The sequence below is a fragment of the Camelus ferus genome, chromosome 3, assembly GCF_009834535.1.
Source record: "Camelus ferus isolate YT-003-E chromosome 3, BCGSAC_Cfer_1.0, whole genome shotgun sequence".
Taxonomy (NCBI): Eukaryota; Metazoa; Chordata; class Mammalia; order Artiodactyla; family Camelidae; genus Camelus; species Camelus ferus.
In genome coordinates this window covers 54,151,058-54,169,980 of record NC_045698.1, presented here as the reverse complement: position 1 = coordinate 54,169,980, position 18,923 = coordinate 54,151,058, and the positions used below count along the sequence as shown (strand labels likewise).

The following is an 18,923-nucleotide window of genomic DNA, read 5'->3' as shown; positions in this document are numbered from 1 at the left end:
CACCTTCCTCCATGTGGGGATACGTCGGTAAACTAGTGCAAATCCCTCTCTTGTGCAGCTGGGGCGTTCTAATGCAGCAGTGCCCAAAGGGACTTTCTAGGATGGGGGAGATGTGTGTCTGTAGTGTCGTTTGCAGTAGCTGTAATACTCTGAGCACCTTTGAGCACTTGAAATGTGGCTAGTGTGACAGAGGAATAGAATCTTTAACTTTATTAATTTTAGAATTTAAATAGCCAAATGTGACAAAGGTTACTATATTGGACACTGCAGCTACAGTGGTTGAGATACAGAAAAGAGAACAATAAGTAAATATATATGTCAAATGGTGACGTGCTGTGGAGACAAAAATCTCTCTACACTGAATGTCACATTTCTATATTTTAATACCTTTTATATTGATACTGCCTTTTTACAGGAAAAAAATGACACGTGGTGTTGTTTGCAGAATATTAATGTGTCCAGCATTTTAGGCCCAAATGCCAGCAATGCCCAGAAATGTATGACTTTGAGCAAGTCACTTAACCTTTCTGGGCCTTGCTTTTCTTACAGGTAAAATGAGAGTGGACTCAGGTATTTCTAAAATCCCTTCTAGTTCTAAAATTTCTTGATTATATGATTCTACTTCACTTCATGTAACTTGAGGGGGCCCATTAAAATTTTTTGGGAGGTCAAAATTGTTAATTGAATTATATAATAAAGGCATTAATAAATTCACTGTTTTTATCATCACTGAGCATTTAGTATCGGTGACTGTATATATATATATGTGTGTGTGTGTGTATATATATACACACACATACATACATACACTTATATATAAATAGTATTCAAGGAAATATATATCAGAATCTTAAGTTCCTAAGTTCAACATACACTGTTGAAATCATATGATGAATTCTTTGTAAACTGAATAATTTTTAATGCAGTAAGAAATTCCTTCATTTAATTATTAAATTAAAAACATTTAATAAAATTTCATATTATTTCATTTATTTTAAATCCTAGGATTTAAGGCTTATCTTTAGGACTTTTGGAACATGTTCATCTAATTTGAAGCTCTGGCTCTGCTACTTACCAATAGTATAACCATGAACAAATTAACAGACTTACTTCTGTATTAAATCCCAGTTTTCTCATCATCAGAAAGGATTTATAATAATAACTTCATGAGATTATTGTCTAAGCATTGAATAAAATAATAAATATAAAGAGCTTAGCAAAATTCCTGGCACAGATGTACTGTCTCATAAGTGTATATTATTATGTTTGTTATTAAGCATCTTCATCATAAGTGTTACTTTCTCTCTCAGAGTGAAGGTCTTTTACACAACAAAGAACGTGTGCCAAAAATTGTGACTAGTTAATAAACAAGTCTGAATGGAATATATGTAACATGTGGGCAAACATGAGAATTATATCAACCCACAAGATGTATACATTTATTTTTCCTGATATTAAAAGTTTAAGTAATCTAGCAGTCATATCTTTTGATGCACAAAACCATCATCTGGTCATCCTGAGATGTATTAAAAAAGGTTTTAAAAGTTAAAGATTTAACTTACCGAAAGACAAACACTGGTGACTAAAGGGGTAAGTTTAGGTAAAGACACTCATTTTGAAAGACAACTTGATGTTGATTAGTATTTTTATAGGATGATGCTATATTTTTAAGTGATGAATAGAACAGAAAGCCTCGTCTGATTGTTCTGATATTCCAAGATAAACAAGAGAAAGTAGAATTTTGAAGAAAAAGATATCTAGTGATAAAACATGGTGTCACCAATGAGACTTAGAAATTCAGAGAGTATAAAACTCAAACCACTCAGAGACTTAACAAAGCAAGAACTTCAAACTCACAGTTGAAAATAATGTTGATTAGTTATATATTTTCAGTCTTCCTCTTAATTCACTTCTTTCTAATTTTTGAAGTGTTGACCACGTCTTTCTTCCTGAAACTCCCCTCATGCATTCTGAAATGTTGGTCTTGGTTCCCTTGCTAATTTCATACCTATTCAGTTTGTTTCCTTTCCTACCTCTTCTTGCTATTTTAAGAAAATTATATCTTTGATCTTTTTTCTTCTCACTTTTTGAAATCTGTTGCATTCTTATGACTTTATCACTGATGATTCCTATCCTGTGTAAAGTTGTCCAATGTAAACTATTTCTTTTATTCCATCAATAAATATTTGTTTCTGAGCCAATAGGCAGAGATAGTTTCTGCACTCTCTGAGCACAGTCTTTTGGGGATACAGAGAAGAAATAAGCCATGGTCATATTTAAGTTCTATAAAAGTGAGCTATAAGATCCTATAAAAACACATAAAAACCCTTACTTCCCCTGAATGCTTTTGAATGCTAAAACATTTGGGGATGCAGGGAAGGGTCATACAGAAGCAGCAGAAAGGAAAAAATGGCCATTGTGGTTATATTGAAAAAATAAATACATTGAGCAAATAAGTAAGAGGTATTAAAGATAATGATGAACAACCATATGGCAATAAATTGGACAACTTAGAAGAAATGGAGAAGCTTCTAGAAACATATAGTCCACCAAAACTTAATCTAGAAGAAATAGATCATTTGAACAGACCAATCACTAAAAGTAAAATAGAATCAGCAATAAAAAATAAACCCTTCCTGCAAACAAAAGTCTAGGACCAGATGGCTTCACTGGGGAATTCTATCAAAAATACAAAGAGCTCATTTCAGTCCTTCTCAAACTCTTTCCAAAAGATTGAAGAGAATACTTCCAAACTCATTCTATGAAGCCACCATCACCCTGCTACCAAACCCAGACAAAGACACTACCAAAAAAGGAAACTACAGGCCAATATCATTGAGGAACATAGATGCAAAAATCCTCAACAAAGTATCAGCAAACAGAATCCAACAACACATAAAAAAGATTATACACCATGATCAAGTTTGATTCATCCCAGGAACAGAAGGATGGTTCAACATACACAAATCAATCACTGTGATACACCACATCAACAAGAGAAAGGACAAAAATCACATGATCATCTCAATAGGTGCAGACAAAGCATTTGATAAAATTCAACACCCATTTGTGATAAAAACTGTAACCAAAGTGGGTATAGAGGGAATATATCTCAACAAAATAAAAGCTATTTATGACAGACCTACAGCCAGCATGATACTTGATGGTTAAAAGCTGAAAGCCTTCCTGCTAAAATCCAGAAGAAGGTAAGGCTGCCCACTCTCACCACTTCTATTCGATATAGTATTGGAAGTCCTAGCCACAGCAGTCAGCCTGGAAAAAGAAATAAAAGGAATCCAAACTGGAAGAGAAGAGGTAAAATTGCCACTATATGCAGATGACATGGTGCGATATATAGAAGACCCCAAAGGCTCCACACAAAAACTACTGGAGCTGATAAAAGAATTTGGCAAGGTAGCAGGATACAAGATTAACATACAGAAATCAGTGGCATTGCTTTACACTAACAATGAAATACCAGAAAAGGAAAGTAAAGGAACAATCTCTTTTAAAATTGTATCCAAAAAAATAAAGTACTTAGGAATAAATCTGACCAAGGAAGTGAAAAGACTTATTATACACAGAGAACTACAAAACATTGACTAAGGAAGTTAAAGATGACTTAAACAAATGGAAAGATATTCCATGTTCTCAGATTGGAAGAATTAATATTGCTAAAATGGCCAAACTGTCCAAAGCAATCTGCAGACTTAATGTGATCCCTATCAAATTACCCTGAACATTTTTCACAGAACTAGAATAAATAATCCTAAAATTTATATGGAATCACAGAAGACCCAGAATTGCCAAAGCAATACTGAAGAAAAACAATGAAGCTGGAGGAATAATCCTCCTAGACTTCAGACAATACTACAGAGCTACGGTAATCAAAACAGCATGGTATTGGTACAAAAACAGACATACGGATCAGTGGAACAGAATAGAGAACCCAGAAATATATCCACATACTTTTGGTCAATTAATCTTTGACAAAGGAGGCAAGAACATTCAATGGAATAAAGACAGTCTCTTCAGCAAATGGTGCTGGGAAAACTGGACAGCAGCATGTAAATCAATGAAGTTAGAATATTCCCTCACACCATACAGAAAAACAAACTCAAAATGGCTTAAAGACTCAAACATAAGACAAGGCACTATAAACCTCTTAGAAGAAAACATAGGCAAAACATTATCTGACATAAATTTTAGCAATGTTCTCCTAGGGCAGTCTACCCAGGCAATAGAAATAAAAGCAAAAATAAATAAATGGGACCTAATCAAACTTACAAGCTTTTGTACAGCAAAGGAAGCTGTAAGCAAAACAAAACGATCACCTACAGAATGGGAGAAAATATTTGCAAAAGATGAGACTGACAAGGGCTTAATCTCCAGAATATATAAACAGCTCATACAACTTAATAAGAAAAAAAAAAAAAAACTAAAACAACCCAATCCAAAAATGGGCAGAAGACCTAAACAAGCAATTCTCCAATGAAGACATACAAATGGCCAATAGGCACATGAAAAAATGCTCAATATCTCTAATTATCAGAGAAATGCAAATCAAAACCACAATAAGGTATCACCTCACACCAGTCCGAATGGCCATCATTCAAAGGTACACAAATGATAAATGCTGTAAAAGGTGTGAAGAAAAGGGAACCCTCTTCCACTGTTGGGGGGAATGTAGTTTGGTGCAGCCATTATGGAAGACAGTATGGAGATTCCTCAAAAAACTAAAAATAGACTTACCATATGATCCAACAATCCCAATCCTGGGCATATATCCAGAGGGAACTCTAATTTGAAAAGATACATGCACCCCAACATTCATAGCAGCACTATTTACAATAGCCAAGACATGGAAACAACGTAAATGTCCATCAACAGATGACTGGATAAAGTTGTGGTATATTTAGACAATGGAATACTACTCAGCCATAAAAAAGACTAAAATAATGCCATTTGCAGCAACATGGATGGACCTGGAGATCGTCATTCTAAGTGAAGCCAGAAAGAGAAAGAAAAATACCATATGATGTCACTTGTATGTGCAATCTAAAAAAAAAAAGACAAACAAACTTATTTACAAAACAGAAATAGACTCACAGACTTAGAAAACAAATTTATGGTTACCAGGGGAGGAAGGGGATGGGAAGGGATAAATTGGGAGTTCGAGATTTGCGGGTACTAACTAACATATATAAAATAGATAAACAACAAGTTCATACTGTATAGCACAGGGAACTATATTCAATATCTTGTAGTAACTAATAATAGAAAAAATGTGAAAATGAATATGTGTATGTATATATTATAACTGAACTATTATGTTGTACACCAGACATTGACACTAACACTGTAAACTGACTATACTTCAATTTTAAAAAAAGGGATTACAAAATAGGTTGAAAAATGACAGTTCTCTGCTGCATCCCAATGATAACAATTAAGGAAACATTCTGATCTGGATATATAAATTCTTTCATACCAAATTTTCTTTCAAAATATTTGATATTTTTAACTAATTAGGTAAGGTTTTCCTGCTTTGAAGTTAAATTGGTGAACCTTTATAGAAATTCTCGCCAATTTGTCAGAATTATATGTCTATGTGTATTCATATGTGCTTCATAGGCTCAGTATGTTGAAATCATTTATGGCTTGGTCCAGCTCTAAGGGCTGCCCATGTGATTATTAGAAACTTAAAATTCATTATGTGTCCAGAATCGCACCCCTGCATAAAATAAACCCTGTCTGTCAGTCTCTACCTTTTTTCAGTTCTAGTTCTTTTTTCCAGTCAGCCAAATTGTTTGAACTTAATTGGAGTATTATTTTTCTTAATAGTTTCCCAGGGAAAATATGACTACCAAAAATAATATTCATTGGCCGGCTGGCATTTTAGTCCTGCTGCTACCATACTCCCCAGTGAGTAAAATAATCTGTAGAAATAACTTACATTTAAAAAGCAAAATTAGTTATTTTAGTACCCTTGGTAAATTAATTTTGGTGAAAGGCATTATACTTCTCAGGAAGAAATAGGACAATTTTTGCCTAGATTTTTGTTCCCCCAAAATGCCAATTTTGTTGGCCACAAAATTGGACTAAGTAGAATCTTTTTAGAACTAAGAAATTATACTGGATGTATAGACCTATTAAATTCATAAATGAGTATGAAATATAAGAAATCTTGTGAAATACTTCAGTGCATTCTGTAATTATAGAAATTTTTGGAGAATTGTTAAAGTTCTTATTTTATAAATAGTTACAGTATTGCTTTTTATTTTGTTTTACTTAATATGCTAGGCGCTTGGAGGTGTCCCAGGAAGTCAGCCATTACTACCCAGTGGAATGGACCCAACTCGACAACAAGGTGACTAAAGTAAAAGTGAAATTGATGTGCAGAATCTCAAATGAAATCCTGTTTTTTTAAAGGAAAATTTCACTTGTATAGATCTTCCATAATTATACCAGTTGCATTTTTTAAGGTAACATGGCTAAATGGTTATACTTTCAGCTAATTCTTAATTATGCATGATAGTGAGGGCAGTGATAACATAAACAGAATAATTAAATATCCAAAATCTGTATTTTAACTAGTAAGTTCTAAAACCTTTTCTATAGCTTCTAACAAGTGAGACCCAAAGTGATTATATGACTTGTGATTTTTCTCTGCCTGTTTCAGATAGAGGTTTAATCCACCTGAAAGACAAGCAGGAGGAGACAGGATGCTAAGCAACAAGTGACTTACTTGATAGTTTAACAAACCCAATAATCAGGTCCTTCCATAGAGCTATTTAGGTACCACAAATATATGTGACTCTGTTATACTGTTCCAAGGAAAGAGGAGTGAATGATGTGAGAGATATAATTCAACACAGAATGGGAAGAATATTTCAAGACATTAATGGAGAGTGTGAGTAGATAGTGCTAAGAGGTAGAAAACTGGCCATGGGAGCCAACATGAGGCGACGTCAGTGGTCCAGTCCCTTAGTAAATGACATGTAACACCAAGCAGAGAGGAGGCTGTAGCCTCTGGTTTAGTACTCGTGCTCATTGCATTGCTAATAACATCACACTTTTTTTCTGTCCTTAGGGCATCCAAATATGGGTGGGCCAATGCAGAGAATGACTCCTCCAAGAGGAATGGTGCCCTTAGGACCACAGGTAAATAAGCAGTGCAGGAAGCTAGAGGCTGAGTTTTTTGCCTTCATCTTATGCAAGCAAACTATATTATTTGCTGGCTTCTATTATATACATCAAAGGCTTAATGTAACATGATTGTTAGGCTCTTGAGGACATATTATCTATGACATGTCCAAATTGATGTAACAACAGATCGTATTTTAACAGGTGCTATCACATATGCTTTTGGTACACTGGAGAAAATACGTTGTGTAGAAATACATTACAGTAATTATTATAAAAAAAGATAAATATTACCCTTTTGTTATATTGAGGAAATATGAAAAATTGTAGCAATTATCATAGAAGATAACTATGTAAGATAAATAAAATAAAACCCAGTTGACTGAAATAGTAAATAAAATAAACAGTATAAAATATATTTCTGTCAGTCTTTTAAAGAGTGCCATTGACAATTTTGTATATACTATCATATTTCTTTACAGAATATGGAAACAGTAGAGAACCATTTAGAAAAAAACATTGAAATGGGTGTTACTGAACAAGCATAATACTATCAGTATACATCAGATCTTAGCCTCCTTCTGTATCAAAATTTCACAAATTTACACCAAGTTTGAACCTATTCAAGCTATTGGTAACATTTTTTTTTATAGAATACTGTTACTTATTTTAGCTGAAGCGTTCTTTTATCACTCTTGGGAAAACTTCATGGGGTAGAAATTAATTTTATTTTCATTTCAAAGAAACAAACCCAGAATTCAGAATTTTAAATTTCTTCCTCATAGGTCAGAGATTAGTGTACCATAACACTAGTTAAAAGAATGAATTAATTTATTTTCTTTATTCTTTCCAAGAACAGTTTTTTCAGTGGCAGTTTTAGGAGCTTTTTTCATTAATCTACTTTTAAACAGTTATATTAATATTTTGTTGTGTGCCCAAAGGAGTCAGAGAATTAAGAATCTGTCACCCAGGGAAGTGTGACTTAGACCTAGGAGTTTCTAACTAACATATAGTAATACACAGTTGACCCTTGAATAGTATGGGAGTTAGGGACACCAAACCCCTGCACAGTCAAAAATCCATGTATAACTTTTGACTCTCCTCAAACTTTTGAGTTTATATGAATAAAGGTACAATGATTGACACATTGATAACAAAGAAGCAGCAGTATTACGGTTTTACGGTAGCTAGTTTAATCATCAGTACGACCACTTCACAGTAGCCTAGCCTACACACTAATGGATGAATCATCGTAACAGCTTTATGGCATACAGTATTACAGTCATATTTATAATGCTGTATTGGAAGCAGTTACAGTTTTTAAAAACCACTTATATGCCATGATAGGCTGATACAGTTTCTCCAATTACCAGAGAGAGAGAGAGAGGTACACACTGTATGGTAATGCAGTTCTTTGAAAGCAAAGTTATAAAACAGTAAGAAAACTAACACATTATTAATTTTATATTGAATATCACTCACCTTATGCCTATGTAAGGGAAGACTTATATCTCCATATATTTTATGCATTCATGACATATCTAACTTTTTCTTTTTTTTTTTTTTCCACTATTTCTAGACTGCGTGGTTCATCTGTGAGTTTTTTCACATTTTCACAAGTCACCAAAAATTTTTCCAATACATTTATTGAAAAAAATCCACATATAAATGGACCAGCATAATTCAAACCCATGTTGTTCAAGGTTCAACTATATATATTAGAACACGAAGCACAAATTTACAAGAGATATGTTACATGAAAAAAACTGTTATATAAATATATGTGACATCCTCAAAGTCAGAAAGAGGAACATTTCTTTTATTTAGTCTCAGTTATTTCCTGTGTATTTTCTTACTATCTTATAAAAATCTGATTTAGATATTTAGATTATTTTTCCCTGTTTTTCCTCATGTTAGAGATGATTTATGTGACCATCATTAAGCTATTAATGGCAATTATAATTTATAAGATCTATGGGATATTTCACCGACTTAATATACTTTTAGTCTTTAACGAACTAAGCTGACCAGTTTGGCTGTACAGAACCTGAAGGATTTTTTTCCCAAAAGGTTTTCATAACAGATCTATTTTAAATACACATTAGAAGCTTGAAGCCTATACTTTATTCTTCATTCGGTTCACTTATTTTTCAGCTAGCAGCTCTTGGAGCTTTTGTCATCCCGGACCAGTATTTTCAATACTTTTAAAAACTAGAGTCTGATTTGAGTAAGTTTTGCAGTGTTTCTAAGATATACTAATGCTTACCTAAGCTATATGAAAAATTAGATCTGATTTGAAAATTCAGAAATAAGAAGCATACTGGTCTTTATGTTTTATAAATATCTAGCCAAACATTTATGTGTTTTTGTGTTATAAGTAAATTACAACAGAAAGTAAGAAAATATTTCCAGTGAGATTATGAGTAATCTCTTATTGAAGAGTTTTACTAAGTTTATCATATAAGTATGAATTCCTTCTTTGCATTTTCAAACCCAAAGAAAGTAGTTCATTTCTTCCATTGGATTAATATCCTTACTATCTGTTCTTTATAATCAGAGGGAAGTAAAGTGCTTTGGTACGAATTTACCTCAGAAACTAGAAATACCTACAACAACTTTTTAAAAATCACAACATACAAAGTATTAAAGGTTAAAGGAAATTATTTATAGGTATCATGTACTTAAAGCAGGAATCATACTCATATGAATGATGCAAAGGAGAAAAAGTGAAGAAAAAACATTAGAATTAGGGGATTCTTGAGATACTTACTCAAAACACCTAGTATATAAACATATGGATTATAAACTGTGAGCTTTGTAATGAGGTTAGCCGTGTTTCTTGAAAGACAATAGAAAAACAACTCGCATAACAGATGTTTCATCATACTGATGCTACCCAAGAATGGAATGCATTTGCTTTTTCATAGCTGAATTACAGAAACAGCCTCTGGAATATTGTTTCTAGCTATATGCACAAACAAAATACACATCTCCTTTGTATCATAGATATTATTTCCACAATTTTTTAAGCTTAAGACCAATGTGGTGAAGAGGGACAGTAGTCATCTATTAGAATAACTAAACTCCTAGAAGAAATATATATAATCTAACGATTCTTAGATAATGCTGATGTAGGCAATGTGCACACCTAGAACGTAGTGAACATGTGATTAAAACGTACTGCCTGGATGAAGAAATAAACTTGGCTCCAAATCCTGCCATATGTTCCCACCTCTTAATCTATTTTAAATCTAACTTCAGTGATAATATATGATATTTAAATTGATATCAATATCCTTTCAATAGAAAAGCAAAATTATCTATTTAGTCAAGAAGAGTATCTTCCCTAATACCATATTTCAAGTCATTTTTCTCTTTGGCTTTTGTAGTAAGATATACTTAGTTTGTGTGTTCTTAGACTCCACCGGTACCATATGATTAATAGAAAAATTCACCAAGACTACTCAACCAGTTCTAGTTCCTCTAGAAATCTGAAGAACAAATGAGTTTTATACAAGTAGGAACATACCATTCCCAAATGAAGTAACTGGGGTGGAGGAATGGTGAGATGGAAATATAGGACAGGACCTCATGTAAAGAAAGAGTAAGCCATTCTGTATTTTGAAATCTAGGATGAGAAGGGAATTTAGCTCAGCATAGGGAAGAACTATCTAGAAGTTAAACTGCCCAATCATGGAAAAACTCTTTATAAACTTTCCAGGCAGGGTCTGAACAGCCCTTTTGTCAGGGCATTGCATTGGGAGGAAGATTAAACTGTACAGCTGTATAGCTGCCATCAGCTTTAAAATTCAGTGATTCTGAATTAGCTCTTCCTATTCTGCCTGTGTTACCAGTTAGAAAGCCAGTTGCTCTTCTTTCTTATCTTCCTGTTTTCTATTTGCTTCAGATTATTCACAACATGAAAATATTTTGTAAGTCTGTCAAATTATTGGATAATTTCTTACTCATTTCCTCTGACACTTGTGCACTGTGATACTTGAACACTGGCTATACAATGAGTGAAACAGACTGTACCTTCAAGATAAGCAGGAGATGCAGATAAATAAAGAAAAACTACTAGGCAGCAGGAAAAAATCTAGCAAAGAAATATGCATAATCTGTCAGGGAGTCACTACATAAACCAGCATGTAATTCTGTTGGGGTTGAGGCCTCAAAGGAAGATGAAGACTCATTTAAGTTAGTCCCTTATTAACAGTGATAAGGGTCAGCCATTACAATGTTGGAACATCAGGTATCATGCTTTTAATGCACCAAGCACTCTGAGAGGTGTTTTATATGATTTCATTTTTCTTCCAACAAGCTTATGAGAGATGATACTATCACTTCACAGTTAAGGAAATTAAGGTTGAGTGGATCATTGGGAGAATCACTGGCCCACCATCACACATATAGGAAGAGGGGCAGAGGAAATGGGGCAGGGGTAAAAGATTCAAACCACTATCTTTCTATGTCCAGAGCTATAAGGAAAATTAGTGATTTCCTTGATAAAACAAAATACAGATCTTCTAAGATCAAAAATGAGAGGCAGTTTTTTTGTGTATGAAGAATTTCTATTATACTGTACAATTCAGGTTTTGTTCCCAGTGACTATCTTCTCAGAACTCCTTGCTAATACCTTGCTGCTACCACCATGCTTGATCCAGAGGTTAAAGGAATTAGCTGTCTTTTTAACCAATGACTCAAGTGTGGATAGACACTATTCTACTCTCCCATAGCACACAGAATTGAGATGTTTAAGTAATATTTCCTAAAAGTAAATAAATAATGAGATGAGCTTGTAATTAGGTAATTTATTTATTTATAAACTGTGGCTTACCCTCTGGAGTTAACTGACCTTTTCTCAATGAGTATTTCCTTATCATCTTAGTACCTACTACACAGAGGGCCATGGCAGCTGAGTTAACATGAGTGAAAAGTGTATTGCATGTTTCTGAATCATAAGAAATCCAGTAGTCTGGAGCTTGCAGTTGGGAGAAGGGAAGAAGGTAAATATTATAGAAAATGAGAGCAGGATAGTCAGGCTAGGGCTGATCTGTGGGTAACATCATGGAGCCATGCCGAAGCATAGGCTTTCTTTGCTAAGCAGCGTGGGTCATCATGGCTTTTAAGTGACATAAGTAGGACTGAATTTTCAAACCAAAGTTATGGAGGCAGTATGGAGACTAGATTGAGAGGGGGAGAGGCTTAGAGAGACCAACTAAGAGCACAGTAGTCTCAGTAAGGGTGATATGAAGGAGAGCAGTATTTCAAGAGCTATTTCACAGGTAGAATCAATAGACTTTGGTAACTGATTGGATATGGAAATTGAAATAAAAGAAGCATCAAGGAGCTCCTAGAGGTACTTAGCCTGGACTGTGGCTGAGAAGATGATGCCAGAGAACTGACTGAGAAAGGCAATAGGAAGAACACAGCCGTGAACAGATAAGACTGAGTTTACTTCTAGATACATTGAGTATGAAATGGTATTCAAAGAGAAACAACCCATATGCAGTTCAGTTATCTAAGAGCTGGGGGGGAGACATTATGACAAAATATGAAAGAATTCCTAACATATGAATAGTTGTTGAACAAATGGTAGCCATGAAGGTTACCCATAAATACGTATTTATTTAGAAGACTACTGTGGCTAGAACTTGGAGAAAAGCAACATTTAAAGAGTTAGCAAAAAAGGAGACAGCAAAGGAAACTGAAGAAGAAAAGTTGGAATAGTGGTGTCAGAAAGCCAAATATGAAAGTAGTTGATACTGTCAAAATATATTAACATGATAATGTTAAAATTAATCTTTTAAATATATTAACATGATAATGTTAAAATTAATGTTTGGGGCTTTATGGAAACTAAAGTAAGCTGATATATATGTTAAAACATTAAAATATTTTATCCTTTTAATGCATATAATACATATTGACAGAAACCTATTGAGTCATATAATTCATGCATACCTATTTTAAGTTTTCATATATTTTTGTGTATTTATATATTAGTACATTTCTCTATGGGATATATTATTTTGTGAACAGAAGTTTGCATTCAGTTTTACTATGTTGGATTCACCTATTTGGCTTTTTATCCCCCCAGACTTTGTATAATTGTTTTGGGTCAATTTCAAACACGTTGACTAAATCTTTTCTTTAAAAACAGTTTTGGATTTATGAAATGTTTCATTTGAAAAAATTCACTGTTGTACAGATGTCAGGAAATTAATAAAGATATGTTCAATATTATAATTGCAACTATACCTTAGTCATGTAGCGAACTTCAATGATCATACATACTCACATAGTTTTTAAAAGACACAAACCAAAGTAATTGTTGAAATAGAAGCAAAAGTACAAGAGTGGACCCTTCAGAGAATGAATTGCACAGGCCTTATCCAGTCAGGAGTTATGTAGGGAAATCATTAACCTGCTCTCCTTTCTTTCCCCCCTCCTCTTTGGTTTTGTTTTTTTGTTTTGTGGTAGTCTGACCCTTGGTTATCATTACAGAACTATGGAGGTGCAATGAGACCCCCACTGAATGCTTTAGGTGGCCCTGGAATGCCTGGAATGAACATGTAAGCAAAATGCTATATTATCCTGTAAAGTGTTCTATTTTCTGTCTTCTAAAGCTACACCAATTTGTATCACAATTTAAGCTCCTCGATTTCTGTGTAATATAAAGAAACTAGTATAAGTGAACTAAACATGAGCTGTAGTGTTTGCTTCATTTTTACGTTTTTTCTGTGTTTATCTTCCTTCTCTTGCAACCTTTCATTTTTTTCCCACTTTCAAATGCCGTAAGTGCCAACTTACAGTCTAATTTTCATGTTTCATTTATCATAAAAACTAGCCTTTTATAAATAAGCATAATCTTCACATAGTCCATACAAAGTGTAAAGAGATGCTGACACCAGGACCATGACGTAAGTCTACAGAAGCAGACAAGTGAATACTGATAACTTCATTTTAACATATGATTCCTAAGAGTTTTCAATTCATAAATATATATGTCTTTATTTTTGCTTTGTTGGGACTGCTATTTACCCAGGAAGAAGTCTCTCTGGTAGTTTTTCCTTTATTAAAGAACTTTCCATAGTGTATTTTCTTTTGAAATTCAAGATATACTTAGATAAGGAGTAAACTAACAGTTTGGGGGGTTGTTTGTGTGTTTTGTTTTGTCTTGTTTACCGAAAAGGCCTTTCAAGACCAAAAAGTAGCTGCTTCTATCAGCCAATATGATGTAATATGTTAAGAAATTTATTTTCCATTATGTGACTTGCTCTCAAGGTTCCATATAACCCCAGTACTTGTTAATGTCTTTCCTTAATTCATTAGGTGGATCAATTTCATGCTGTAGCCTAAAGAAAGTTTACCAGAAATAATCAAAGAGTTCCATATAAGGTTGTGAGTGGTCTCCTCTAATGTATTTCCCATTAGTCTGTGTTTTGGTTACTTATATGTCAAGTTAAACAACTCTGCCATCATTTAATAGTATTGAATATATACTGAGGTATGCTCTTTTGATGTATGTAGGGATTTTTTTAAAGTTTCTGAAACCATTTTCATGGAAAGCAGTTTTGCCTAAAATAGAAAATAGGTTAATAGATGGGTATCAGCCAGACTCAAACCTAACAGAACAAGGAAAAAAAGTAGGTCAAATTTTCCTATCACATCTTTCCACTTTTAAAGTAAAAATGGATAGACACGAAGTCTGACTTTTCTTAAATTCCTCAAAGGCTTAGCCTTTATTAATGGTTGCTATGAAAAGGAGTATCTTGTGCTTATATCAAAAGCTGAAACTCTTAACAATAGGATTTAGATATAGATGTAGATATAGATATAGATACATAATTTACTTTTGTAAGATTCTGAATTTAAAATGGAATTAACTTTTAAGGAATAATTTTGAATGCTATGATCAACCCAGAATTATCATTAAATATTAAGAATATATATACTATCATTTTTTATATTATTCATCATGATAATTAGCCAGATTTTACTAGTACAGAAAAAAGTTATTCCGTGTGACCATTTAGAGGCTCAAATAGCTGCTTAAAACTGTCTAGTTCCTTTTCACATACACTTAAATACGTATGGGTACATTTAATTCCCTAGCCTATGGAGACTAAAAATATGGCTGAAAATTTTAATGTGATTGTTTTTGTTGATATTTTGGTTTCTTGTTAAATATACCCAGTATTTTTAAATATAATACTTTATATAGTTATACTTCATATAATATCTGGTTTTTAAAGAACTTTAAGCCTTACAGACTCAAATTTCCATTGTTTGTTACTATGGACTTTTATTTGGGGTCTTATATCATTTTCAGTTTTCTATAAATTAAGTTTCCTTCAAGGACAATGAAATTGTAAATATTTCCCCTAACAGGGAAAGTTTGGAAGTATGGAAGATCCAACCAGAGAGAATAATTCTTTTATTGATACTGGCTCCAACAAAGCAAAAGTGAATTTGAAGAGAAATAAAACACTATTATCTCCATTGTACTCAATAGAGTAAATTTTATTGAAATCCACTTCATAATTTATTTTCTTTAAAACAAAGTAAATCTCACTGTATTATGATAATTAAGTGTTTCTAACTAGAATTATGGCTTTCTTCATGTCACTTTTTACATGTCGGGTAACTTAAAAATCAAGGGAAAAGGCATTAGAGTAGGATTACCTTAAGCTACATTTTTAACAGTCTAAGATATTTGTGTGTCAGGATGAGGTGGGGTATGCTGAAGAATCGTATATGGATGAGGTTTCTTTAGCTTGTCACTTTTTCTTATTTGCCATAAAAGTATAACATCAGTAAAAAAAAAACAAACAAACAAAAAAAAACCCAAACTGGTCACTAAAGAAACTAAATACCATATTCTAACTACAACTTTATCTTTTACTGAGAATAAACTATTTGGAATGAAATTTTGATAATTTTGTTGTTTAAAAAAAATATTGGTTGCCTCTAAAGAAAATGGTTATTTTAATGTAATTTTGAACATTTTCTAACTCTAAACTCAGGATAAATTGTATGTAGTGTCATCTAAAATTAAAATAAGAGTACACCTTTAATGTTTCTATAACTAGTTATATTTAGAAATAAAGCTTAATACCCATTTCAGTAATTTGAAGTAGAATTTACAAACTGCAATCATGATGTAAATATTTTCAAATGCATTATAGATTATTTTTAAAGGAAACTATATTTCTAAATAAACCACCTTTTTACAAATTTCAAAAGAATGTAGGATTCAACATTAAAACATTTCTAATTCAACTTTGTACACCTCGGTATTTTAATAGAAACTGAGGACCAAGAATTTCAAAGAATCTAAACCTTCTTGTCCTGGATAATATCCTATAGAATTATAAAGTTTGTAGAGTTATTATCTTGAAATAAAATGACTGAATTACAGAAGAAAAGAATTTTTCTCTTTGGTAATCATAGCTGCCTTCATCTCATCATATCCAGATACCCTTTACAAAAAATAGACTTCTTTTAAATTCCATTTTTCTCTTTTTAAGTGAGGCTAACCTGATTCTGTTTGCAATTACACTTATGTAGACATTTACATTCGAAATAATGCCTACATTATTGTTTATAGATCACTTTCTTGATAATACTGATGGCCCTCAAAAGGAATAGGAATTACTGAGCTTAAGTGGTTGTTCTGGTAGAACAACTCGCTACTATAAACTCCACTTTATTTAGCGGTATTTGCAAAACTTAAAATATTTTCAAACAGATCAGTATTTCCCAATTTCTTCACTGTGTTCTATTTAACATCAAACAAGTCAAATGTTTTACTTGATCAACACATAGCCCGTGGTTTACCTCAGTTTCTGCGCATTAGGACATTGAATCCTATACAAAAAATCATCTTTTTAAATGTTTCAGTAATTAATTGTAAGATCATCATCATTGTCATCATCACCATGTTAAAGAGGAACAATTTCCAGGGACAATACAGGTGCCCCGCGCCTTCTCCCTGTGCGGAATACTTTGACCACATCCCCTTAGGCATCATATTTTCCCCTTCTATTACTCAAGCAGGTTTGGAAAAATTGCACTTGGGCATCCTAACAGAGCTCAAGGCACAATTTTCATGACCTTTCCTACTGCTGACATTCCTGGGGAATCCCAAAATAAAGCTCAAAACAGTTTTCAACATTCCAAGAAGACACAAGTAATATAGCTAACTTGGACAGCCTCTAACATTTAGAACTTTAGGTTTAAGGTCCCTAAAATAAGAATCAGGGGACATGTCACAGTCTTTTCATAGAGATTAGAGAGAAAGGGAATTTTGAGTGACTTTTATTATAGAGGACCTGCTGATAGAGGTCTGCTTTTTATCAGGCAGTATTTATGCAGATATACGTAATACTAAAAGTATGAGGACAAGAGACTTTTTTGGACTTAATTAATTAGGCATTAACTTTGTTTTAAAAGCTTTATGTCCTTTTAAGCTATGGAATATGAAACATTTTCCTCCACCCTAAAGTGAAATAATATATTGGCATAGATTACCTCCTAAGTCTCCCAAAATTTACTCTGGCCACTGTCTTGAACTACAATTACGAAAACAAGAAGTGTGATTTTCTTGTTTAATATTAACTACATCATCAGTAGCACTGAAAGACAGGTTAATATATACATGTATATAAAGTTATGTGATAGTCTATGCAATTTTTTTGAAGAGGAGGCAAGTTTGGACATTATTTACATTTATTTATTTGGAACTTAATACGAATAATCATTTTATGTATAATTTATCTTACAAATGATTTCATTTTCATTTTGAATGATACGGGCAGTGCTTATATTGATGTCACAAGATTATAGTTTATGTTTATTTCATAATTTGTGATTTTTATTCCAAAAGCATGCTTTCATAATGATTTAACTAAATGTACATATTTACTGCTATAGATGATTACCACATTTATACTTAAAACATGAACTTAAAATAAAACTGGGCTTACTAGAAGTAGTTTGATTTGGGAAGAAATCTGTTTTGGGGAATGATAAAATTTTTGGATTTTAGAAATAAAAAAGCTATGAAAATAAATGTAAGGAGTAATTTCAGTGCTGAACTAGAACTGCATAGTAACTGAATTATAAACATTATTATTTTAAGATATTATTGCTTATTGTGGCATCAGGTAAAATTTCATTTATCATGTTGTCTTCTAGGGGGCCAGGTGGTGGTAGACCTTGGCCAAACCCAACAAATGCCAATTCAGTGAGTATATGCATTTTTCATTTTCTTTGCACTTTGTAGCATTTAACAACAAAAATCTGTTGCTTTTCAAAGCCCTGTAGTTGGTTATATCAACCTTTTTGTTTTTTAGGTAATCATTCAAAAAATACATTTGTGTATATTTTTAGAAAATGTGTATAACTTGAAATTGTGTATTTTTTTATTTCAAGATCTAATATAAACATGCATTCTATGTAGATTAACAGATCTTCAAAGATAGAGAAACAGTATGACTTAAGTATACTACAGTAGGCTATATTTATCATAAAATCTATCATAAAAGTGATTTGATCTTCTAAAAAACTATAATAATCACTAAAGTTGCCAAATCAAATCAATCTCTATCTGAGTTATTATGATTATGTCTGCTGTTCTAGTTACAAGCCGGCTTGCTCTCTCCCTCCCTCAGAAGCAAGCACACATTTGCCTCGTGCTGTGGGCTAAATTGCCATCCTTACATTTGTACCTATGTATCTGACATCCTGGGAATTTTCTTTATATGTTACGT

General features: G+C 32.9%; 1 protein-coding gene and 1 long non-coding RNA gene across 6 annotated transcripts in view; one reads left to right on the top strand and one right to left on the bottom strand.

The window, feature by feature from the left end:
• LOC116662115 overlaps window positions 1-18,923 on the bottom strand; it is a 126,784-nt gene that overhangs the window by 47,772 nt on the left and 60,089 nt on the right. The gene's annotated exons all lie outside the window — the stretch shown is intronic.
• The window catches only part of SSBP2 (single stranded DNA binding protein 2), a 250,407-nt gene that overhangs the window by 194,832 nt on the left and 36,652 nt on the right, over window positions 1-18,923 (top strand). For 2 of the 4 annotated variants that reach the window (XM_032475376.1, XM_032475358.1), the window contains 4 exons: window positions 6,304-6,370; window positions 7,094-7,164; window positions 13,630-13,721; window positions 18,349-18,397. In XM_032475376.1, the coding sequence (XP_032331267.1) occupies window positions 6,304-6,370; window positions 7,094-7,164; window positions 13,630-13,721; window positions 18,349-18,397 (279 nt within the window). The remainder of the gene's footprint in view (window positions 1-6,303; window positions 6,371-7,093; window positions 7,165-13,629; window positions 13,722-18,348; window positions 18,398-18,923) is intronic. The other 2 variants (XM_032475383.1, XM_032475366.1) reach the window with 1 other exon arrangement.